At 44.9% G+C, this 25,409-nt stretch overlaps 1 protein-coding gene and 1 long non-coding RNA gene across 2 annotated transcripts in view; one reads left to right on the top strand and one right to left on the bottom strand.

Moving 5' to 3' along the window:
- Positions 1–822: 822 nt before the first annotated feature.
- Positions 823–25,409, bottom strand: part of LOC133625333 (uncharacterized) — a 35,229-nt gene continuing 10,642 nt past the window's right edge. Inside the window, exons 3-4 of the long non-coding RNA XR_009818653.1 lie at positions 2,641–2,747; positions 823–897 (exon numbers count right to left, since the gene is read on the bottom strand). This is a non-coding gene — a long non-coding RNA (uncharacterized LOC133625333). The remainder of the gene's footprint in view (positions 898–2,640; positions 2,748–25,409) is intronic.
- Positions 10,684–24,259, top strand: CD83 (CD83 molecule). Its single transcript, XM_010210023.2, has 5 exons — positions 10,684–10,773; positions 10,897–11,027; positions 20,322–20,538; positions 20,652–20,755; positions 22,501–24,259. Exons 1-5 carry the CDS (start codon positions 10,731–10,733, stop codon positions 22,657–22,659), a joined length of 654 nt encoding a protein of 217 aa, XP_010208325.2. The 5' UTR covers positions 10,684–10,730; the 3' UTR covers positions 22,660–24,259.

Below are 25,409 nucleotides of genomic sequence, written 5' to 3'. Positions count from 1 at the left end.
GAGCACAGTGAGCTTTTCAGTAATTCCTTCTAGCCATACATGGTGACAGACCACAGCTTTTATTTCACCATCCCTGTTTTTACTACTCTGCTTAGGTCCAACGTGGAGATTTTTCCCTGACAGAATTGGCACAACTCTCTGAGGTAACCAAGCTTCCCATGGGAAAAACAGAGTGCAGTCAATGGCAGTGAGATCAGTTAAATGAGATGCTTTACATTAAGAGAATGGTGGCCCAAAGACAGACAAGACTGCAATTGAAAGGGAGCTTAAGTCTTAGGAGAAATAGACTTCTCAGAAAGGCACAACTGTTTAGGTAGGGGAAAGTGCTCAACTTGTAAATCTGCAGTAGAAGTTGCCAGACCAGTTTGTCAGAAGACCTGGACTTTTCCAAACTAAGTAATACTGTAGGTAGAAACTCAGCTGCTATCCACTGCAGGCCACTAAAGCTAACATTTGCAAGACATTTCAACACTTTACAAGAGATTTTAACAATACATTAAAATAACTTCATTACAGTCTACCTTATATGCCCTCTGTACCAAAACTGGGAAACCATGGAATAGTTTGTTGCTGGCTGGCTTGCTGAGAAAGACTGACCTTTGGCTCAGGTGTGCTCTCTAGAGTGTGTTTAACCTGACTTATAGGAAGCATTTAAGCAGAATCTGTTCTTATCCAAAAATATGTGAACAAGTAACCCAAAGCTTAAATCAATATCAAATGCAGATCTCATAGTCCTAAGGAGAAATTACTCACAAGTGTTTATATCTAAAGCTTGAACTTCCCTGAGAAACAAATACTCACATAAAGCAATTAGGGTTTTTACCTTTTGAGAAGCTCAATGTCAGTAAAAGCAGCAACCTCTGCTCCTTCAAGTCTCAAGGCAGGTGAAGAGAAAGGCTAACATGGGAAGTGGACACAGTGAGAGGGGGGGTTAATTTATGAAGTGCTGTAGAGCAGAAAGATGACAACTGTATCTTTGAAAGAACTGGAATTAGATATGCAAAGCAAACTTTTTAGTCTCTGAAGAGTATTTATGCAAGTCCTGGCTGTACAATCACACTTTCCCAGAGAAAACCATCAAGGTGTGAAGTCTGAGCTATGGCTACTTTTTTCTGAGCTCTTTCAGCTTCTCAATCTATTAGTGAGGCAGCCTTCAGTAGAAATTAAACATCACCCTCATACTAGTAGCTGTCTGCTGGATCTTAATGTGATTTAAGCATCTGTGTTGCTGTAAACCTGAATGCTTTCTTAATACAATAATGCTTTGTGTCTATCTCTGTCAACATCCATACAAGCATCTAGCTATTCCTAATAACTTTGGAATCCATTAGGCAATTTCAGATAAGTTTCAGAGGGAGAGTGGTCTCAAAAATATGAAATTCAAACTAGTTTTGTGGAAATAAATGGCTAAGGAGGGGGAAAAAAATGATGCATTAATGGTCTCCGTGGAAGTGAAGAGATAGAAGCTCATCCTTTATTAAATTGTTGATTATTTAACTGATCAGGATCCCATTAATCATGATTCTTGTGGGATTACTTGGCATTTATTAGCAGCTCTTCCTAGGACATGCAGGGATCAGAGCTAAACCAAATCTCCAGGAGCAGGGCAAAGCTGGCACCAGGCATAAGGGTGGCAACTTTTTGGCTCTGCACTGGTAACTTGCCCTGTGGTTATCAGAGCATGTGCCCAAGGTCCCAATAATGAAGTTTGCTTGGATTAAGCTTAGTTTAGCAACTCATTTGGTGGAGCAGGTTTTTTTGCTGTAGTTCCTTAGTATAAGCAGAGATGATCAAAAGTATTGGTCTTGGCCAATGACATCGGTACTTGTCTGGTTAGACCTTGATGGCTCACCAGGTTTCTGACCTCATAAGGTTACATATTCAAATAAACCTGATAGGGATCAAGGAGATCCCTTGGCCACCAACAGTTCACATCCTAGTAAACTGAATTAGCAACAGTCACCTGAGTTTATGTCAATATGTCAGTCTGTTGCCTATGGTGTGGACACATTGGCTATTTCTGACAAGTCGGTGATGGGGCAGTAACCTGTGGCAAAGTGTGGGCAACTTGGACCAGTAGCTTCTTCTAGTCAACTCAGTGTGAACTCTCAGCTTGAGAGTCAAGGCCCTCATGGCATAGGTTAGTTTAGTATCTTCACATATTTGTTACTCCTTCCTCTTTTAAAAGGCCACCAAGTTGTCTCTGCCCCCTCTGACATTAAGTTCCATTACACTTAGAACAACTATATTTGTCACAGCTCTAGCTAAAACTTTCTATTTTTCATTTCTCCATTTCTCACTGCTCGTCCTCCCACCACGTCACCTGTTTCCTCAGCCTCCCCCTCAAGAAACAGTGGTTCCCCTTTCCATCTCCTGTGTGCATCAGCATGGTTACTAAAGGTTTTGCTGATGATAGCTCCTGTGCAGAGCTTTGGGCTGAAGGAATGAGGGAGTCTGTAGCAGCTGAGGTCTGGGAGAGTCTGGTATCTTATTTCAAAGAAAGTGGTTCACAGGGACTTTGTGGGAACCCAGATGACAGAGTTGCCTGGTCTACTTGTCCTGGTCCCTCATCCCCAGGCAGGCTGGGCTCCATCTGAGGCTACCTCTCATGAAGCTGCTGTTCTAGTGGTAATTACATACCTGGTGCTTCACAGTCCTTTTTGGGTGTTGCTGCTTTCCATTTTGCCTCCTGAGTTTCGTCTTCCATGACAATGGAGCTCTCAGGCAGTAGATCTTTGCTTTGAAAGCTAAAAAAGAAAGGACCAACTGTCACTATACAGAAGAACTGTAACCAAAAAGACTGAACATACTTCAACTCCAACAGTGCTTTTAATATAAGGCCTCTTGTTTCCAAGTCATCATTTCTAACTCCTGTAAGATGCCTCCACTCAGGGCAATTGAACTAAAATATTCATAAAATGTCCTTCTAACCTAAAAAGAGGAAGACTCAAATCACACCCAAGGCAATGCAATGTAACAGTACATAATTATCAACAGCTATTTATTTCAGCATCCCTTACAGTGTGCTTTTTGTTCTCACTTTCCCCTGTCAGGACGCAAGTGGCAAGGAGTAAGAGAGAAAACAAAGTCCCACAACAGGTCTAAATGGGTGGATGTGCCTGGAGCTGGGGATAGAGCCCATCAGACCCCTCTCAATCATAAGCAACCTAAACCAGCAGCTGGCTATTTACACAGCAAGTGGACAAAGAGTCTTCAGTTCACTCTACTGAGCACTACAAATCATTATCTACCCAGCTCATAGATAACAATGATGTGTATTCAGTACAATTAGCCCAATCTCCTAGACCTTGAAGCCGTGACACTTGAAGTGAAAGATTTCAGGTTAAGAGACAGATGCACTGAGAGTCTCTTGAGGATCATCACTGAGCAGTCCTGCCTCCAGTCCCCATGCTGCTGAAGCAGGCAAAGGCTGTGGCTAGAAGTCTTATCCTGGAGAGGGGACAGAAACAACCTCACAGCTTGAGGACACACATGCTTTTGTACTGAGATTACTCTTCAGATCCCAGTTTTTAGGAAGATACAGTGGTAGAGTGACACCTATGCTTTATTAGGCTTATATTCCACGTGGTCTTGTGATACTAGAAAGGAGTGTGTGGTGTGGAATGTCTGGGCAGGCTTTTGGTGAAGGCTTGAGAGAGCCTTTGGACACAGTGTATGGAGCAGTGACTGTGGGGCCCAGGTAGTCATCTCCATCTTGTCCCACTCCTTCCACCACTGATTTCCCTTCTAAAGTAGTGATGGCAGAGGCACCAGGTTGGCTTGGACAGGCCAGTGGTGAGTCTGACTCAGAGACAGGGGAAGTTCTGAGAACTGCTTACGGGGCCACCACTGCAGCCCCCCCTCTCACTGCTACCAAGGAAAAACCAGCTCCACACAAACCTAACACAACAGTAGAGAGAGATAGAGAGAAAGAAAAAGCTTCTTCAAATATGGTAAAAGTCTAAGAAACAAGATGGGGAAACAAAACTGATTTCAAACAGGGATGATCTCCTACTATGTGTATGAGAAACTTAATGGGAAGAAAGCAATTGAACGGGTGCTCCAGAAGCAGGGTACAAAGTATATAGAAAGACAGAGGAGGCAGCAGCAGTAGAGAAGTGGTAACATGTTAGAGAAAGCTTCCTGACAAATCAAAGTAACAAGCTAATTATGTTTACAAGCAGCTCAAAATCAATACAGCCTGACATCCCTGGCTTAAATCAGAAATATGTCATCTCAGGGTTAGATCAAATGTCTGTATCTATTACATGTTGAGGGAGGTCAGAGTTGCTGACAGGGCAAGAAATGCAGGTGTAACAGGAGATACCAACTTCCCACCTGCATATTGGGCAGATATTGGGTGAATGATGCTGCAGAGAAACAAAATAGCGTTGCTGCATGCAAGATCCTACCAAAAAAGAACAAACTTTTAGTCCTGAGCAACAGGCAGAACCTGGGTCAAATTGCCCCTGCTCAACATTCTTGCCTAGGGAGCAAAAGCCAAAAAACCACCCCAGCTACAATAGAATTACGCAGGAACAAGGAACCTTGTTAAGTAGCAACTAAAATGGATGCCTGAAGGCTAAAACGTTTGTGTGGTGAGTATTTAAACATAACATGTAGGAGTACATTTGTTCTAAGCCTCTGTGTATGGACAAAGACTTTAGAAAGACCAAAAGGAAAGCTGACATGGCTAACAGCAGGAAAAAAGGAATTTATTAGAAGCAGAAGACTTTCTTGAGAAAATAGAAGTTGTGTCCAAGAATGAAAACCAGAAAGGATCATAAACTCTGGCAAGTTAAATGAAAACCACAACAAGGTCAGCCATATAGAATCCCAGCAACCATTTCCAAAGACATAAAGGTCCATCAGTAACAGCTCTGAAAGAAATTAAGGCACTGTGGGACAAGAGAAAAAGTCTTCATGTGCATAAGCTATTAAAAGAGGATAAATGGCCTGCCTTCACATTTGAGGGAGGTCTCCAGTGGTATTTGAGGGGGTTTTGTTCCTGGGCTCCTGCTGTTTAACCTATTTATAAATGAATTGGAAAAAAGGGCATATGGTGAGAAGACAATCTGATGAAGGCACAAAGTTGTTATACATTGTAGGGGAGAGTTGCCTTAATTCTTTTCAGGCTAGACAAGTATTCTGTGTCACTATATGCCTGCACTGGTCCAATACTCTTTGAAAGAGCTGGGGAATGCCAAATGATCATGAGGGACAAGGAAGGAGAGAAGAGAGGGAGATCAAGGTCAAAGGGTTGGGAACATACAGACAGGGAACCAGAGGGAGATATAAAGCACATCATCCTGAGGAGCCAGTGGCCAGTGCTCACCGGTGTCATGCTGGAAGACCTGAAAGGAAAAGGGAATGGATATAGGCCACACAGTCACCAGGACTCTGTCACCAGGCTTCCTCTTTCTGCTGCTGGGGATAGTGGGGGAAGTTGATCAGGAAGTCCCATGACTCAGTGAGACCTCAGATGGGGAAGGTATTAAAAAAACCCCACTCACAACAAGAGGTCTTGGAGGCACCAGGAGAGGGGCCCCAGCTCGGTACAGTCGGTCTGTGTGCATGGTCAAGTCCCCAGATGGCACCCAATGGTCAGGGCACCCCATGAGTCCTGCTGTTAGCACAGGCTGCTCCCAAGGGGAATTCCAGACTTACATTTCTGGTGGGATCAGTAAGGAGTACAAGGAGTACTGAGATCCTTCATTCTCTTCCAGTCCCACAGAGTGCATGTCTAGGGAGGATGTACAGACAGAGAAAACAGAGAGAAGCACCAGGAGGACTAATTCCACAGCATGATTTGGGGCAGACCAGCTTAACATTAGATCTCTAATAAAACAGTGCCTGGCCAGGAGTGGTAAGGACATGCAAGGTCTAAGAAGGAGCTCTGGAAGGCTGGGACTATGTGGGGACTACTGTTGCAGGATTTGGTAGAGACAGCAGGAATAAACTGCTCCTTACCCTCTGGACAAGGCAATATGGATGACCTTACATAGAAGGCGAGAAATGGAGAGTCCACTAAAATCCACACAGTGTGGCCCAAGACATCCCCAGTCCTGGCAATGCACCATTTATCTTGCTGGTGACAAAAGAGAGACCAGGGACCTGTGAAAAACGAGACCTCAGTGTGCACCTCCAGTGGACAGTACAGTTTGAGTGCAGCACCTTGGTCTGCTTTGCTACCCAATAGCCCACTGCCTGCTGTTCTCTGTGGTCCCTACTCCCCTGTCATGAAATATAGGACAATGGGCTCAAGTTGTGCCAGGAGAGGTTTAGATTGGAGATTTGGAAGAACTGTTTCCCTGAGAGGGTTGTCAGACACTGTCCCAGGCTGCCCAGGGAGGTGGTGGAGTCCCCATCCCTGCAGATATTTAAAAGACTCATAGATGAGGTGCTGAGGGACATGGTTCAGTGGGTTTGGCAGTGTGAGGGGAGAGGTTGGACCTGATCTTAAAGATCTTTTCCAACCAAAATAATTCTATGATTCTATGCTGGAGTAATGGTGCTTCAGTACAGCCTTAATCCACTTCTAACAGTATCATATATAGACCTCAGTTCTCGCTTAAATGCAATTCCTAAAGTCCCAGGACAACAGTTTCTAGAGAGTTCTGAGAGTTCTCCATTTTAGGTCTGTATTTTGGGTCACATTTCAATCTCTACATGAGTATGCTTAATCACTGCTTTGACAAATAGGGCTGGCACATCTTAACCATCTCCCTTGAAAGTCCAGGCGTCCCAGAGGAGTGGCCATTTGTGTTGTTCATTTGGTGTGATTTATGGTGCTGGCAGCAGAAGACAGCCTGTAGCACAAAAGTTCCCCACCACCCAGCAGGTCACAGTTCCAGGGGTTTGGTTTTTCCCTGGATTGCCACTCTTTAAACAACTGCAAATGCAGATCCTGACCCAACACCTGCCATGAAGGAGCAGAGAACTTTGTGCTTCAACTTTTGTAACTCCAGCTTGTGAGTAACCTGTGTGCCTCTCATTAGCTGCAGCCTGGAAAATCTCAGTTGCTTTTAATTGCTGGTATGGTGAGTGTCAAGATCCAAGCATGACAGGAAAGTAAATGCTGTGACTGCAGCTCTGCTGAGCCCCTCAAAATGCCCTACTGCTCTGCATCGGTGGCTGTGGGGTCTTCTGCCACTGTGCCTTCAACTGACAGTGCCACATTACACACAGCATGTTAGTTAAAAAAACGTTTGCCTACTAAAACAGAAAACAAAAGCCTTCCTGGTTTTGTCAGTTGAACTGAAGCAGACAGCTTTTACAACTGCACTGGAGATTAATAATTATAAACATAGGTAAACAACCTCCCCTCCCCAGAGGCTTCACAATAGATGTGAGGCACATGGATGGACCTTATTCCAAGTGGGAACATAAATACTGTGGAACAACATTTGATAAGCATATCCCAATAAAGCAAAGTCTGTGCCTTGGCACAAATACTAAATGCTGTTTTGACATCTCTGTCTTAACCTTTGATTCTTCATTGTGGAGAGTGTACTTCTAGTAGGGACCTAAAGTTTAAGGGTTTTATTTAAACTCTCTGCTTCCTGATGAATGCTGGCACTCAGGGACAAATACATTAAATAAGAAGGAATCTTACATAGCTTTTGCAGCCACACATTGCAATAAAAACCCCCACAGAAGTCCACCAGCTGAGTATCTGAAGGAGCCAATACCTACCTGGCTCAAGGAAAAAAGATACAAATGGCATTCTGAAGGCTCTGTCAACACTGAGAAAACCCACATGGTCTGGAGTTTCTAACCTTATCCCTTGAATCCATCCCACATCCGTGTGCTTTTAGCCTCATTTCCCACAGAGAACGAATTTCTGTGATCATGCCATCTGGCTGTCTATCAGCCAGTATGTTCTGAACCTGCTTTCTATCAAACTGACAGAGGGATTGGGGCTCAAAGAGAATTAAGTGCCTGTGAAATTCATGAAAATCAGCAGCTGGGTCCAAGCCAGAGATCCAAAGGAGAGCCCTTGCTAAGGGAAAGGTAGGCTGAGTGCAGCCACTTTGCACACTGCTTGCTGGTATCAGTCATCACAGATGTGGCTCTGGACTCACCAGAGCAGATGGTGCTTCTTGTTCAGTAAGACTGAGGGTTTATGTTTGGTGTAGTGAGTGGTACAGGCCAGGGAAGGAGAGGAAGAGGCAATAGGACACACCTGTAAGAAAGCAACTCTCACTAGGTCCACAGAACGATGTGTTTGAACAATAAACTTCCACTTATTCACATACCCACGCAGCTCCTGCGGTTCCTTAGTGCCCTGCAAAGATGTGGATCTTTTTCTCACAGAGAAGGCTGACAGGCAATTCTCCTTGCTCCCACAGCCAAACCTGTCTGCCTGAGCTCCCATTGCTTCTACTGCACAGTCCTGGAGTGAAACTCAAAAGAGCTTCCAGGGCTCTGGCGTGAAAAAGCTTTCTCTTTGAAACCATATAAAGGGGACTCAAAGTTAAAACAGAGAGACAGTTTAAAGTTCACCTCAAGAAAAAAAATCCCAACCTGGGAAAGTTTAGAAGGAACATGATTTCTCCTCCCTCACCAAAGGGAGTTTCAGTTTTTGTTTTCTCATATCTTGTTCTCCTGCTTCACAATCCGTGCTGTGGAACAGCAGCTGAACTTGCAAATACCTCTGGAGGGAAAGGGCTGTTTTGCTGGAAGCTATGCCTGTTCTAGAAGGGAAAAAACCCCATGTGTTTTTAAGAGTCTGAACTCCTGTACTTTAACTAACCAAAGAAGAATGTTGTTTAACACCACCTTGGCAAGTGTGTGTGGCAATGTACATTTCCTAGCCCCAGCTGAAGCCTGACTCCTCACTGCTTACCTTTACTGTGGGCAAATTTGGGAGCTGAGCCTTAGGCATGACACAGCCTCTCCACTCTACACCTGATCAGGCAGTTTTGGGGCAGGAGCTTACTGTGATTTGCTCACTAAGGCTTTCACCCACAATGAAAGGGGAGATAGGGAAGGTTTTAGCCTCTGGATTGGTTTATAAAGGGTAAATATGTAGCTCTTCAGGACTCACAGAAAGAGGCACTTGGGTGAAAGCCAAGTGCCCTTTGTGGAGGTGGGCTTGATGTGTGACTGACTCAGGGAGGCAGGAGAGCCATCATTTTACTGAAGAACAGATGTGAAATGTATTAACTGGAGCCCTCTTCTCTCCAAGATTTCCTTTAGCAAGTCCTTCCCTCCCACTTCTGTCTTTGCAAGGGCTTTATTATTTCACTTAGGAGAAAGCAATGAGAGTTTAGGATTGCCTACTCCTCTAGAGAGATCCACTGGGATTTACAGTTTCCTCGTACCTGTCTCCCAAGTAATGGATTGAGCTCCTTGAAACCAGAAAACACAAAGAGAAAAACAAAGCTTAAAGCCCGTTATATTTCCTATGTCAGTCAGGGATAGACAGAAGCTAAAAGCTTTAAAAATGAGTAGACTTTTTCAACAGTGAGGCCTTGCTTTCTGACTTCCCTCACCGAATACACTGGAGTTTCCAAAAGCATTACCCACACACAAGGGTTTACCCTCCAAGCTGGACTTTGCTGAGGACTTCTCAAACTGACTTCTCAAAAACCTTTCTAGAGGTGATTTGGCTTTAGGGTATCCAGCCTCATGTGGTTTCTGGGAACCTGGCTTTCAAAAGGGACTGACCACACACACTTCACCCATCAAAACTCAAAAAATCCCCTCCTCAGTGGTCTCTCCATCATGATCTCAGTAGCTTAGAGACAGCAGCCAGAACCCTTTTCCAAAAATAACAGATCAGCAGCTTTCTCAGTTTCATTATTTGTAAATGCTGCTGTGATCAGCCTCAGACTTCCTCAGAAATTCTCCAGGGGGAAACAGCTCTTAAAGATCACAAGGAAAGGACTGTTTCTTTCCTCTTTTTCAGATATCTAGAGGGGATGTCCAAACGATTCCTCTTCTGGGACCTGCTGTGATTTGTATTTTGTTTAATGAGGAAATGTTTCAGCATATAATTTGGTAGAATTATGTCACTCCAGCTGCCTCTGCTTGTCTTGATAATAATAAAATACACTAAGAAGCTAAGCTGCTTCTACATCATGAGTGCCTACACGGGGATTTACATGGGTAACACTACAGAAATAGAGTTTGTATTGCTCAGCCACGCTGCAAATTCCTCCTTAAGCCCTTAGACTCAAGGCACAGCGTCCTCACGGTGTTACAACCCCAGGGCTTAAATGTGGTTTTCAGAAATGTCACTTTGTATGGTCACCCTTTGCACAGCCACTGTTCTGTTAAAGCTGGAGACAGAAGGTTAAGAAGGGATTTGGGGAGGCTGACAAACCCTGCCATTTTGCTGCTCGAGAGAGAGATTCTTTCCATGCTCATTTTGATGCCCTTCAACACTGACCCGCAGCGCCCCATGATGAACCTTATCTCCATCCAGATCAATACAGAGGGGAAAAATAAACAGAAGGAGGAAAAATAAAAAGGAGGTGGACCATCTACCAGTGCAGACAGTTGCAGAAATGGGAGTGACCTTAGAGATTTAATGGGAGGAGCACTGGCTCCTACACGTAGGGATTTTCCCTGTGACATCAACCTTCAAGATAAGGTCTGGGGGATTCCCCAGTCTGCCTCCAGAAATACCACTTTAGAAGCACTGTCAGTTTCACTCTGCTCTCACAGCCCGTTCTGCAGAGCAGCAAAGTGTTGCTGTTCTGGGATCTGAAGCAGTAAAAGCCATGTCTTTTGTTGCCCACACTCAGCTCGTCATCCTGTGCAGCGGTAAGCGGGGAGCCTTGCCTTTTGCATTCTGTTCCCTACTGTTTATTCTGTGGGGAGATATTTTGGGAGGGAGGGTTACCCAGGCAGTTTCTTTTAAAGGTAACGTGTACCTGTACTTTGCAGTTTGGTGCTCAATCAGTGGGGCTTCTGTGGAGGTCCCAGATATTGCTGTGAGATGTGCTGAAGAGGTGTTGCTGCCCTGTCAAGTTCTTCAGGACTCCTCAGTCACCCACCAGACAGCATCTTGGTATAAAGTAAGGAAAAAGCCTAAGTTCCTTGAGCAGTCTGCTTTGCTTTCCTACCTGATACTGGCTTGTCTTGTACAAAATGGGTTATTTCATGAAGAGGCATCCACCTCTCAGTGCAGCAGAGATAAAGCAGCAATGAAAGCATTTGAGCTGATCCCCGAGAACAGGTATTTTCTATGTCATTGCAGACAATTTGAGCATGATCCCTGAGATGCTCTTGGCTTCCCTTTTCTAACTATTGCTGGCTTCCAGGGATCAGAATTCAGGTGATACCTCATGTACATATCCCACTCTAAAGAGGAGTCTTTTCATGAGTTTTCTTCTGAGCAAAAACTGCTGTTTGAACCTTGCAACATCAGTGATGTTGTGCTGTGTTAAGCTCTCCCCTAGCACGAGCTGCTGTTTTTCTTTGACATAGAAGAGCTAAAGTGGGGGTAGGCATAAGGGCAGAGCATGCAGAACGCTGATGGAGAGCTAGAAATTGAGTTATCTCTTTGCAGTCATGAAATAAAAGTCTAATCTTGGCTGGCCTGGTTCAGAATTCCCATCTCCACAGCAGGAGAGCCCTGCTGACCACCTGGTTGCAGGAGGGCTACAAGGATCAATCAACTAACGAGCAGATAGTCTTTTTCAACACTGTCAAGATGATTTTCTTCTTAGAAAGAGAAGGACAGTGGTTGGAGAAGTGGCTGTTGACTTGCTGTAATGGCAGCATGCATTTGCATCTCTCTGCATAGGTTCAGCTTACGGTGTCAGCCAAATTACCAGGAAAAAAGGGGAAAGTTTTGTTCTCCCATATTCCTCACTCCCAGACACATGTTCTTAACTGGTGGTCATCTGCTTGCCTGTTGAGTCAACTAACTGTCAGTTGTAATAGTGGGAAATTAATCTGCAAATGAAGATTTTGAGGGTTACAGAGTTGAATTTCTTTCCCATGTGATGAGTGGACAGGGGAAAGGAAGGGAAATCCACCTTCTTTTGGTGGGTAAAACCTGTTAATTTATCTCTGCCAAAGCATAAAAGCCACAGCTTTGGCTTCCCCAGTAGTTTGGTTAGATATAGCTATAAAATTATTTATAGTGATTATTAGTTGTTATTCTGGTAGTTATTGAACTATTAGCTAGGGCTTCCGTGGCTGAAACTTGCATCTGAGTTTCAGTGCTGGTACAACAATGAGCATCTGCCTACTGACTAGATCTAGACAACTGCAATCCAAAGGTACCTAACTCTGAAAGAGCTCTTTCAAACATCTGGCTATCAGCCCATCAGCAAGTGCAGCATCTACAACCTCTTTCTTTTTCCAGAATGCTGAACTAAGCGTGGGTGGGAGACACAGAGAGTAATGCATTTGGTCAAAGATTACTATCAGAGCTAGGGGAGGTGTCAACTTATTTGGTTTTTTTTGCTTTCTGCTTCAAAAACTGGACAAGGACATGCATTTTCTATACAGACACTTGCTAATTATTTAAGACTCCACATTTGCCACAGAGTCTATGCAGGGCAGGGATCTCATTGCAAGCAAACCATGACGTCTGGTGGGCCTGAAGGAGTTGAGCAGAAGGGGTAAGAGAAGAATAAACAGAAAGGTTGATTGAATCCCTGAAAATTCTTTCCCAAAGCAGTGTTGAAAGTCAACAAAACCAAAACAAGCAGGGTGAACTGTGGGGACCCTCCAGAATCGTGTCTGTCTGAGTTTGGTGGTAGCAGGGAGGGCCAGGCAGCAAACAGAAGCCAAAAGCCAATGCCACGCTTTTTCTGCTTGTGGAGCTGGCTGAAGAAGTAGCTGCAGGAAGCTTTTTCCTCTCCTCCCTCTGGCCACGTGCTGCAGTCCTCACCCACTACTGCAAAAGGAGAGTGGGGGAATGGCAGAGCACGGGGGCTACCCAACAATCTGTTCTTTAGAAAAACAGCCACTGAAGGATTAATCAATAAACACCACATATACACATAAAAGGGCTAATTAAAAGGCAATTCCAACAAATGGGATGAAATTTCAGACTGTAAAGTTCAAGCAGCTGTTAGACTGAACCTTTGTACGAGGTGGCAGTAAATCCATGCAATTAAACTTTGCTTCAGCCCCGTTCCAAAAGTGCTGGTGCTGCCAAACCCCTCCTTCCCCCAGAACCTTTGCATGCTCTTACCACTTAAGGGGCACTTTTAATGAGTTTATCATCTGCTTGAAAAACAAAAAGAAGGATACTATTAAGTAGTTGTTTGTTCAGTTACATATGGAGAAATAAGCAGAGAAACCCAGAATGGTGGGAGTTGGAAGAGACTCACAGAGCTCATCCAGCCCAAGCCCCTGCTAAAGCAGGTTCCACTCAATCAGAGGGCACAGGAACGTGTCCAGGTGGGTTTGGAAACCTCCCAAGAAGGAGCCTCCACACTCTCCCTGGGCAACCTGACCCAGGGCTCCCTCACCTCAGCACCAAACAAGTTTCTCCTTGTGTTTAAGCAGAACTTCTTGTGTTCCAGCTTATGTCCATTACCCTTTGTCCTGTCACTGGGCACTGCAGAAAAAAAAGTGCCACCCCATCTCTCAACACCCACCCTTTAGCCACTTATAAGTGTTAATGAGGTCCTGTCTCAGTCTTCCCTTTGCCGGGTTAAATAGCCCCAGATCCCGCAGCCTGTCTTCATAAGAGACGTTCCAGTCCCCTCATCATCTTGGTAGCTCTCTCACTGTTTAAAGGAGGTAATATTCCAGTGTCAAAAGCCAACTGGATGTAAAAAAAGGATTGCATTCAACAGTGCCTTCACTTTTGCTAATGTCTCATGCTGCAAAAAGGGGTACATGTGTTTAGCCTGTCGTGCAGCCAGCATTGTCGGATCTTAATGAGATCATTCACACACACATGAAGTCACACGTGTGAGTAGTTCTGTGTAGAGCCAGGACCACAGCCAGTCAGCTCAGACAAAATTCTTTTCTACTTAGAAATACTTGAAGGAGGCAGGCCTGGGACACTGGGGAGAAGGGAGAGCACTGAGTCTGCTTCCAGCCTGCTGCAGCTCTCATCCCATTCACTACGTGGCCCTGAAAAAGTCCACAATTGTGATACACTTTAGGTGTGGTTGGTTGTTGAGGACTGCTGGGAAACCTACATGCCATAAATCTGTCTCTGAGCAGTGTGGAAGTTTGCCAGCTGAGAACTGAAAACTGAGCCGTTTTTGCCTAAGTACCCAAGCACTGAGAATTGTATGTGCAAATACTCCTTTGAATCTCTCCAGCCCATCCAAGAAACAAGAATCTGGTTAATCTGACTTTTCTGCCTCGTAGGACCATTGAAAACTGAACAATTTCTCTTTGTGTAGCACATTGAAAATGAGAACCACCTCATAAAACCTCCATGTAGTTCCAACATGTTGATGATTTAGACAGAAAGGGAGGAGTGGAAAAGATTTCATGACCTAAACAAGTCTTTTGCCTGACATAAGCTATCACTGGATGCCCCTGGCTGGAAAAAAACCCCAAACCAAACAACTCCAAACAATAAAGACACTGTGTGATTGAGTCAGAGGGCTTTTCCAGCTGGCTCATGTGTCACATGCAGCTTCTTTGCTGTTGTTTTGGGGTTAGGTTTTGGTTTTTCTTTTCTTACCCCTTCTCAAAGCACAGTCAGAGTTCACTCACACGTGCCCACAATTTATGTCTGGGGTTTTTGTTCAGATGTAATATTGGTATCCCTACATGACACTGTATAGGAACCATATGGATGTACCTTCAGTGCTAATCAACAGTGGTTTTGTGCTGAAAAATACACTTATTAAGCTGTTCCAGCTCAGTTGTGGTTCATTGTACGTTGGCTATCAGGCATTGACAGAATTTGAGATATTTTTGCTTCAGAAAATAAATTCCTTCTGGCTGTGCATCGTTTTAAGACCTGTTTTAGCAGTCAGAAATGTCAATTTGGCCATTACTCCTGGTATAATTTGAAACAAAACCATTTTTACAATCACCCTGCCCTCGGAAGAAAACAATGTTAACATATTCCATCTTTGAATTGACATCAGGTTTGGACCTGAACCATTTTGATTAGAAATCAAAATTGTCTATAATGGGAAAAGTGGGTTATATTGGCACTTTGATTTACTTGGGGGGGGCAGAGTACCACCTTACTCTGGGGGAAAAAAAAGGATGAGAAAAGGTATTTGATGAGAGCAGAGAACACGAGTTGACAACTGCTTGCTCTCATAAGTACATGACAAAATTAGGGTTTACTTGATTAGTTGTGTGAAGGTACTACAGCATGAATTGCTTTCCTTTAGTTGGCACTGCTATGTAAGGCTGTAGGAGTTTTCAAAACTGAAAGTAAAACCCAGCCAGCTGAGAAAAGTGCTCCTCCTTCTTACACCTTGTTTTGTGTTCTCTGGAAACATTGCCTAAAGAGCACTTCAGCTTTGGAGGCATATTTATTCTACTTATTTCTCATAATTCATCCAGTCAGAGAACAAAAACCATATCAGCTCAGTGGTATTTTCATGCAAAGCTATCCCATTATAGGATCCACTGTATTGCCACCACTATTCTTACCAATAAGCTCTGGGCTAGGGGAAATGTAAAAGGAATCAGTCAATCGACTTGAGAATGCACCTGGGCTGAGGATTGTCTCCTCCAGGCTGAACAGTCACAGCTCTCTCAGCCTCTCCAAATCTCTGAGCATCTTTGTGGCCCTTCACTAGACTCTCTCCAGCGTGTCCATGTGGCTCTGTACCAGGGAGTCCAGGACTCTGTCCAGCACTCCAGGTGTGACCTCACCAGTGCTGAGCAGAGGGGAAGGATCCCCTTCCCTGACCTGCTGGAGATGTTCTCCTGAGTGTATCCCAGGAGGCTGTTGGCCTTTGCTCATGGTCAACTTGGTGTCCACCAGGCCACCACAGCCTCTCCACCAAGGTGTCCCCAGGGGTTATTCATCCCCAGAGACAGGACTTGGCATTTCCACTTGCTGAACCTCACAAGGTTCCTTGCCAGCCCATGTCCCCAGCTTGTCGAGGTCCCTCTGGTTGGCATCACGACCCTCTGGTGTGTCAGCCACTCCTCCCAGCTTTGTCACCTACAAACTTGCTGAGCAAATGCTCTGTCCCAGGCTCCAAGTCTTTAATGAAGGTGTTGGACAGTACCAGCCCCTGGGGGTAGCAATTCCTTTCATTTCTATGGAGCTGATGATGGAAAACAACAGACTTGGCCCTGCAGATGATTCCTGAAAAAGCCTCTCTCAGACATGCTGCCCAATGTCTATGTGACAATAATCATACACTCACATTTCTTTTGTTGTTTAACTTCCTTAATGGGTAGTTTAATGCAGACAGGTGAAATGATGCTGCCAGCCTGCAGGTCCCCATTTCCCAGCAAAATTCTTGCTTCAGTAACCCCCAGGAGCAGCCAGCGTGGAAACGAGATCCTTTTTATGCAAATAGATTCAACAGCATTTCTGCTGCTCCCTGCACCACTCACCATTTGCCTTTTGCATTTTGGTAAAGCCATTTGACAGCAGACATGGGAGAAGGAAAAGACCAGCTCCCTTTCCTCCTGCTGCCAGCGCTGGGGAGCTGGAAGGGAAATGAAATGCAATCAAAGGGCAGGAGAAAAATGTTTTGTCACTGAGTAAAGAAGAGGTTGGTCCCTCCTCAAGTGGGTTTCTCCCACCAGCAGCTTTTCACTTCCATCCTTCTAAGCTTGTGTGGAATTAATAAGGTAAAACCCCCTAGCATTTACCTTGGGCTGTGATATCACCTGGCTGACACTTGGTATGTGCTGGACTGTCATGGGAGCCTGAGCTGCAAAATCATCTGTCTAGTGAGAGCCTGCTAAATAATCCACAGGAGGTGGCAAACAAAGTGGAGTCCTCCTAATTTTAATTAGTTTAGGGGGAAAAGGAGGTGAGCTTGAATAGAGCAAGAGGCAGAATGGTGACCTTACTGAACATCTCACGGACTTCCTTTCACACTGCTGGGATATGGGGAGGCACTCTGCAAATTTGCTGGCATCTTTCCTCACTGCTTAGTGAATTTTAGAAGGGAGTCGGTGGGTGGTTTTAATAACGGGAGAAAAGACTGCAGTGGGAAAACGGCTTGTCTACGGCATGGAGAAAGGGCTGCTGTGACCTCTGAATAGGGATGGATTTGAAGACGGGAGGGGGGGAAAAAGGCCACCAGGTGTCCCTGCAGGCTCAGAAATGCAGGAGGCTGCGGGGCCAGCAGCACCAGCATCGCCTGCCTTGCCAGCCCCGGCTCTTCAGCAAAGGGGAGAGTTAATGGAGAAAGAGAGGCATGCCAACCCCTCCTCCTACCCAAATGCAAAGGTTCACGACCCTCATGATCACGATGGCAAGTGGTTTCTTCACAAAGGAGGGAGCCAGATCAGAGCACAAAGTACCATTTTCTTCCATTGCAGGGAAAGGCATGTTTTCAGCACAGCCTTCGAGAGGCTGCTGTGCCTTAGACAGAGTGGGTCTGTGTGAGGCAAAGTTCTGACTTCTCTCCAGGGTCACAGTCACTGTACTTGTACTTGAGCCCTTTGAAAAGCTTTGAAGGTAACAATCAATCCTATCCCTCAGTGTCCCTGTGAAACAGGGAAGCTAAATCATTTAGCAACATCTCGCTGGCAAGAAGCACGTGGGCAGGGGCAGGATGCAGGGGCTTCGATGACTTACACCAACAGCAGTGATTACCATCACACACAGAAAGACCAAAGTGTTCTCTGACTCCCAGGTCTCAGCCACAAGAATCACAGCACTATTTGCCACTCAAGACAGCACTTATTGATGCTACCAGTGAGTTGGAAAAGGAGAGAAAATCGGACTAATCCTCTGTGTGTAGCTCAGATTTCCTATCTGCATTTCAGGGCAATGCCAAGGGCAGCTGGGCTGGTTCTTTTATTGTCCCATGGGCAGTTTTAAATTTCACTGAGGAAGAGGGTGCTAAGGGAAAGCAGAGTGGCAAAAAATAGATCTGAGGGAGGTCAACTCTATCCACTTAACTGCTATTGACCCACTTGTAACCAGAGCCGAGCCCAGCCTGGGTATTGGAATTCCTCTGGTCACGTCTCTGATAACATGCAGGGCCTGGAAATATCTAAATCCTTGTAGCACAGTGAAGTCCCTGCAAGCCTGAAAACCACCACAGACACTGCTCATCTCACAGCTGCTTGGGACTGAGTGTAACACGAAAGAGAAGCTGGAGTAAATCTACTGGGGGATTAAGAGGAAGATGGTACTTTCTTCCCTCTTGCTGGGTAAGGTGTGGAAAGCCCCAAAGAATTACAGCTGATGCACTAAAAAACCCTGCACCTTTCTGAGAAAGGATCTTTACAATTATGACAATCTTGTGCTTCAGTCTGATTCCTTGGCTTCTGAAAACTTCCCTGACTTGCAGCTTGTTTTACACCATTTTAGGGCTGCAAAAGGAGTGATGTATAATGGAGCACCAGGCCCATATTTCTGTCCAGACCCCCACGTATGCTTTCCTTGTGCAACTACATGAAAAGGAAACCAGATACTCCTAGCCCCAGTATGAGAAATGGCATTAATTTTAATAACTTACAGTGTAACTGTACTACCCTGATGCAGTAGCTATGCTGGTAGAAAGTAAGCACCAACATGCAACCCAAAAACGTGTCCATTACAATAATAATAACAGTAATAAAAAGCTCCATGGTTTACACTAGTTATAGGTTTGGCTGACTAGCTGAGCCTTGGACTGTATGAGCTGTGTCTGGCTTTGCTGGTCCACAGAAAGGCTGAATTCATTACTTGGGAAACCTTCATGGAAGCCATGCTGCCTGGAATCCCAGGGAGCCACATGGATGAATAAGAAGGGATGTGAGCTAATGCAAACCCTTCTCCCACCTTTCAAAACCAGTTAGTGACTTCTCTCTTCTTTGTGGTTCCCGGCCAATTGTCATTTTCAGTGCATCCCATCACCCCACAGCACAAACTGCTTTGGGAATACACTTCATTCCTCCAGCAGCCTCTCAGCAGTGCCAAGGAATGCAGCTCTTCTGGTTATGATTAAGAGATTCCACACACAAATGCTCCCCAAGTGCACCAGAACCTGCTTGTGACCTTCATGCAACCAAACCTGGAGGAGCAATTTTTTTGGGTTCTTTGGTTCCAACAAAGAGCTGACGAGAGGAGAGGGGAGGAAACCCTCATCCCTCCAGAGAGGCACTGTGGTTTCAGGGGTCAGCCACACAGAAACTGGCACGGGGAAGTGCAGTTTCCAGGGCTGCGTGCCCACAATGGGCTCCGAGGTGGCTGGGAGGATGCCAGGCAGTGCTGAGGCATCCCTACTGGGAGGGGGGTGGGTTTAGTCCCACTGCTACAGGGCAGAAAGGGTGCTGGCAGGGTGAGTGCAGCCTGCTGCCATTCTCTCCTAGGGACTTCTGGTTCCCAGAGTCACCGTTAAGCAGCTGTGTAGGGCTGCCTCTGCTATATTCCCTGGGACTTTCTCTGTTTGAAAGGCTTTTGGAGCCTCTGTGTAGAGAGCAAACTCTACCACTACCTTTTTTCATCTTCAGTTTCTAGCAGGGTTACGTCCAGGTGAGGCAGTCAGATGAACTCAGCTCTAAGTTTCCTTTGTGTTCTGTTTTAGACTTATCTCCAAATCACCAAAAAAAACCTGACCAGATCTGAAACACATGCTCACTCTCACCAATGTACATGAAATGACAACTTTCCAGTACTTAGAAAAGGCTGTGGAACCTGTTTCTAGGCTGTTTAGCCTAGAAAAGAGAAGACTGAGGGGGGACCTCGAATGGTGGGTATCAGGAGGATGAAGCAACACTATTTTCTGTAGTGCCCAGTGACAGGACAGAGAGTAATGGACATAAGCTGGAACACAAAAACTTCTGCTTAAACACAAGGAGAAACTCCTTTGGTGTTGAGGTGAGGGAGCCCTGGCACAGGCTGCCCAGGGAGGATGTGGAGGCTCCTTCTTGGGAGGTTTCCAAACCCATCTGGACACATTCCTGTGCCCCCCTGATTGAGGGGAACCTGCTTTAGCAGGGGGTTGGGCTGATTGAACACTAGATGTCCTTTCCAAGCCCCACCATTCTGTGATGCTGTGTGAATAGCTCTGTAGTATCTATTTACAAATAGAATGTCTATTTAAGCAAAAAAATGCAAATAGTCTTTGACTGTGAGCATGAATGTATTGGACACTTTTGAGGTTCCCCTCCACACCACACGCCTCTCTTCAGCCTCTTCCCTTTCACCCCTAAGATGGCTTTAAAACCCTCTTTCCTCTAAAACTCGGGATGACAACACTATTGCCCAAGATGAGAAACCTATTTCTGTCTTCCAGATGGCTGGAGATGGTGAAGGAATAGCATGGAAAGCCTTTGATGTGGAATCTCATTATCCAAAAGACCTCGGGGGGTCCCTGGAGCTCGCCAACGACACCTCCTTTTCACTAAGGATCAAAAACGCCACCAGCCAGAACAGTGGGACATATAAGTGCATTTTGGGGGAACAGAGTGGAGAACACAACCTGAGCAGCACAGTCAAGTTAAGAGTTACAGGTATAGTGGGGACCCTTGCCTCTCCCATACTCCCTGTGGCACTTCATGATGGTAATAGTATAAAAGTACTTCACAAACAGTGGAACAACATGACACCTTGCTTTACATTTTAGGTTGCCCTGGGATAGAAGATGAAAAACTAAAAAAATACAAAGCTGAGCTTTTCATGCTGACTTGCCTTGGGATTTTTTACTTGCTGCTCATCTTTTTTACCTGTGTAAGTAATTCCCTTCCTCATAAACCAACCAAAACCACCTCCAAGCCTCCCCGCCTTTTCTCTTAACGCCACCTCAGCTCAGGTTGTCAGAAGTTGGTGTTTGTACTTCATTTATAACCAAATCTTTTAAATACACAGTATTTTCAAAGCCAGGGGAAACTCAGGTGCATGAGGAACAGAGGATGGAGTCCCAAAGAGATGAAATGTTTCACCTCACCCTGATCTAACTCAAACCAGACAGTCATTTTCCTGCACCCTGCTGCCCACTTCTGCTTCCAGTTACTCTGAGTGCAAGCTACTCTTCAGTTTAAGGGCACATCAACAGCTCTTCTGGCTTGGTACTTGGGAATATCATCTCCCTTGAAACAGAGTCACAAGCCCTCAAGGTCCTCTCTCCACCTGTGGCATTGCTTTGTCTGTCAGCATGATAGACAAGCCCAAGTCCACCTTCTTTTTGCCTCAGTGTCCCTACCTGTGAACTGGTGACAGCTCCACTGGGGACAGGCATTTCTGTGATGCTCCATCTTTCTCATTAAACAACCATTTTAAGATCCTTGGAAAAGAACCTCCTTGGGGTTTTATCCATACCCTTCATGCTGGCTGGTAGTTCTGGGAAAGGTGGGAGAAAGAAGCTCACTTCACAGAGGCAAACCCATGCTTTGCCTGCAGTGGCAGTGAAGTCAGCCCCTCATGCAGAGCTCTGCACCTCCTGGCTCACAGTCAGTGTGAGCCTTTGGTGTCAGGACAGGGCAACACCATCTGCATTTCTAATTAAAGACAAAAAAAACCCCCTCAACTCCAGCATTTGGGGAGGTCAGATTTAACTTTTGCTGCCTGTTTCATATTTGCCTTCTTGTTCCTCAGCAGATGAATCATAACTGTTGATTGGAGAATATCTAATTAGCTGCAGCTAAATGTAGCTTTTCATGTGTCTTCGGGGAGCAATTAAATTTATGCCTGTCTCTTTTTTAGATTGACAATCCTGCCAGTGATTTTTTGCCATTCAGACTAAAGTTTGACAAGATAAATCTTGCAGGAATTTGTTAGGATGAAAGTATGAAAGCAAGGATATCACTCAGAAGAGACAGATGCCGCAGTTCTGCTCCGTGGCCTGAAAGAATTTCACTTTCCCAGGCGTAAAACAAAAGTCCCAGTTTGAGTGGTGCAGTTAAAAAACAAAAGCAGAGCCACATAGTGAAGATAACCACTGCTGGAGTTACCTGTGTCTTGCTCTTGGGTGAACTCTAGTCTTAGGTACCAACCTAACCTTCATCAAAGTTTAATTTTGCCCATATCTCACAAGTGAGCTTCGTTATTTAAAATGCCTGTTAAGTTCAGACAGCTTGTCTTGTGCTCTCCTCTTGTGGAGACTGTGCCTAATCTCCACTAAACTCAAAGGCAACATGAAGTTTAAGACTGGTGTCAGGACTAGGACTTGACTTTGCCAACCTGGCAAAAACGTTTTGGGCACTGACCTGTGTTAAAGGCAAGTGGAAACACACAGGAGATTGATACAAAGCCTGTTTGTGTGAAGACTTGAATTAGATTTCCTTCTGTGACTAAGTCTTTTGCCATGTAAAGCTCCTTGATGGAGGAAGAAGCCACAGCTTTTGTTTGCATGGGGTGCTTCTGGTGATGAACAAATGGCAAAGGTGTGATGTGTGGTTGGCAAGGGGAAAGTGCAAGGCTTGGGAAGCTTCATATGAACTCTCAGGTTTAAGCTTTCCTTTTGTTTTCTGTTCCAGACATGTCTAAGAAAAGAGAGCATGTCTCCAAATCATCAGAAAACCAGCCCAGATATGAAACACATGCTCACCCTCCTCAATGTCCATGAAATGACAACTTTCCAGCACTTAAACAGCGACAGCACTTGCAAAAATGAGCTGACTTCAAGTTCTGTCTAAGTTGTCTCTGACAGTCCTGTGGGCTCACCACAACGCAACCTGGATGGCTGAGTGGCGTGCAGAGGAAACAAATGACATGTGGCGTCTTCAGAACAGCCTGAAAGTCTAAGTAACTTGTCAGGGACCTGCCTGCACTGACAAGCCCTCAGAAAAGCACTGTCATGCACTACAGCAACTTTTGGGACCCAGAGGCAGCTATGAAATGCCATTACAGCTACACAATGGGATTATGAAGCGGTTACAAAGTCCGTGTCAACTTTATTTCACCTTGCCATGCACCCCTCTTGTTCTGAGCAAGAATGCTCTCACGATATGAAGACCAGGTTATAAGGAGGCCGTGGCAGCACAAAGCCAGGTAATTAAGCTTTTCACTGAGCTAACAGTTCTCATCTTTCAAAAGCAAACACAACAGGTGCTGCAGTATGAAAAGCTAAGCGTGAGGGGCCACTGGGGCTCTCAGCCTGATTTGGGATGGAGTTCCTTTCCTGCAAATGGGATGTAACTTCTCATGTGATGTTCAAGTAAGATGAAGAGGTAACTTCATGCACCTGTCCTGGGATTAAACCAACATTCACTTTTAAATCTCAGAACGAGACAAGCTGAAATGTTTTCTCCCTTCTTACATTCTGGAAGTCTTTAGGGACCGACAGGAACTTTCTTCCTCTGCAAGAGAAGTTGGGACACATTTCCCTGGGGCATCTCTAGATCAGTACATAAAAAGCTTCAATAAGACTGCTAACCTTAAAGCAGCAAAAGTGACTGAAGCAGATAGTGATATTAAGGACATTTATTTTGTAGTTTATAAAACATGAAGCAAACGTGGTAACCGTGTCAGTCAAGTTACATGAGTGACAGCCAAAGACATGGCTTGGAAGAAATCAACTGTCTGTACCTTTGAGATGTACTGAGCCAGCCATGAGCTAGAGGAATGGGAAATGAGCACCTGCTTTTGGTGTTGTCAGGGGGTATTCTTTACCAAACAAGGACATGAGAAAAGCTGAACTCAGACACACAATATACGGGAGAGAAGACTCATTCTCTTGGACCAAAGAAAGCAAGAGAGATTCTAGAATACAAAACCAAGGAACTTGCCTTACCAAGCTGCTGGTGCAGAAGGTGAAGCAAGGGGAGTCTAGAGTGAACGGGAGTGTTTATGCCACCATGTGAGAATCTGCAAGCAGCTAAGAACACAATCACAAAACCAAAATAAACCCCCAAAACCTACAAACTTGCAACAATCAAACTGTAACATTTGGGGTTTTAATGTGGTTTGGGGTTCCAGGTTGTGATAAGGAGGCTCTTTCTTTAATCCTCTGACTGATTTTGAAGCACTGATGGAAGGAAAGCACTGTGCATCACTCAGTGGGGCCTCTGTCTCCAGTGGTGGAGTCCAAGGGGCTCCTGACCAGAAGAATGGTTACAAAGGACATGCAATTTACTGAAAGCATGAAAAACTAATGCCACATTTGCTCTTTTTTTAAATAATAAATTCCTAAATGTTTGTAACATACATGAAAATAAAGACTAAAGACCCAGAGACACCATTTGTCTTTGTGTGTTGCATATGGCAAATAAACCCAGAAATGCACCATATCAATTGCATTTTCTTTTACAACCAACATAATTACATCAAATAATGCAGATGCCTGATCCAGCCTCTCCTGTGAGAGAGAGCATGTGTGTGTGTATAATTGATTGAGCGTGGATAATTTTACGCATTTCTAAGGAACTCAGATCATTGAGATTTTCCTCAAAATTTCACTTTGTGCCCAAAGCACATCTTCAGCCACCTGTTCCCCACTGACAGGCAAGTCATTAGGGAAAACACCACGCTGTTTTAGCCTGCCCAGGGTCACTTTGCAACATGGGACACACCATCAAGAGTGGTCTGACTGTTCAGACAGCAGTAATACAAGCAGAACGTGCAGGTGTAATAACTGACCTAGGTTATATCAAGTTTCTCCATTTGGTCAGGGAGGCTTAGTACCTGAAAGTCACAGGGGCTTTTTTGTTGTTATTTTGTCATTATTATCATTATTTTTTTTAGGGCAGAGGGCAAGAGTGAGGAAGGGAAAATTCAGGTGAAAGGGGTTAATAATGAATCAGCAGCAAAGGCTGAAACACTTCTTCAGATGTACAAAAAGGATTATTTAGGACAGAATGAATAAAGGGACTTTCTGGAAGCAACTGTACCCATCATTTTTTCCCTGTCTGCAATACAGAAGATGGAGGCCTGAGGCAACAAGACCCAGAGTCAAATTTCAGCCTCAGAAGTTTCAAGTTGGTTGATTCTGGGGATTTGCTGTCAGCCCAGCTGTGCACTAGGAGTGATGAGGTTCAACATCACTTCAATGCATCGAAGACTTTAGAACGTGTAAGGAGGATGAAAACCTTATGCTGAGATGCCTGAGTGAAGCAGAGCTGGGGAAGAAGCAGGCAATATCCTACAGTGCTGAAGGCATCTGTGCATCTCTGGTATAAAGAAACTTGTGGCATTGTACGACACAAGAAATAACATCAGCTAAAAAGGTGGTGAATGCAAACCAGACAACCTAGGGATAAAAGCTAATATATTACAGCAGCATCAGCACTAACAGGGAAGAAAAAGAGAAATTAAAGTCACCTGTTGGCTGACAGTCCTACAGATTGAGCTACACATGGTTTTCAACATCTCAGAAGAGACAGTCCTTGCAATATGTACTCCTTTGTATTTCAAAAGTCCAGCCTCAGCTAGCCCAGCATCCAGGGCA

This window comes from Colius striatus, chromosome 4 (genome assembly GCF_028858725.1).
Source record: "Colius striatus isolate bColStr4 chromosome 4, bColStr4.1.hap1, whole genome shotgun sequence".
In the NCBI taxonomy this organism is placed as follows: Eukaryota; Metazoa; Chordata; class Aves; order Coliiformes; family Coliidae; genus Colius; species Colius striatus.
This window is presented reverse-complemented; position numbering and strand designations above follow the sequence as displayed.

Bases quoted from the DNA above. Each gene is read 5' to 3' on its own strand.
- CD83 (XM_010210023.2), top strand. From the start codon at position 10,731: ATGTCTTTTGTTGCCCACACTCAGCTCGTCATCCTGTGCAGCG. The intron at 11,028-20,321 runs GTAAGGAAAAAG...TCTGTCTTCCAG, and splicing joins AGACAGCATCTTGGTATAAA to ATGGCTGGAGATGGTGAAGG. The intron at 20,756-22,500 runs GTAAGTAATTCC...TTTCTGTTCCAG, and splicing joins TGCTCATCTTTTTTACCTGT to ACATGTCTAAGAAAAGAGAG.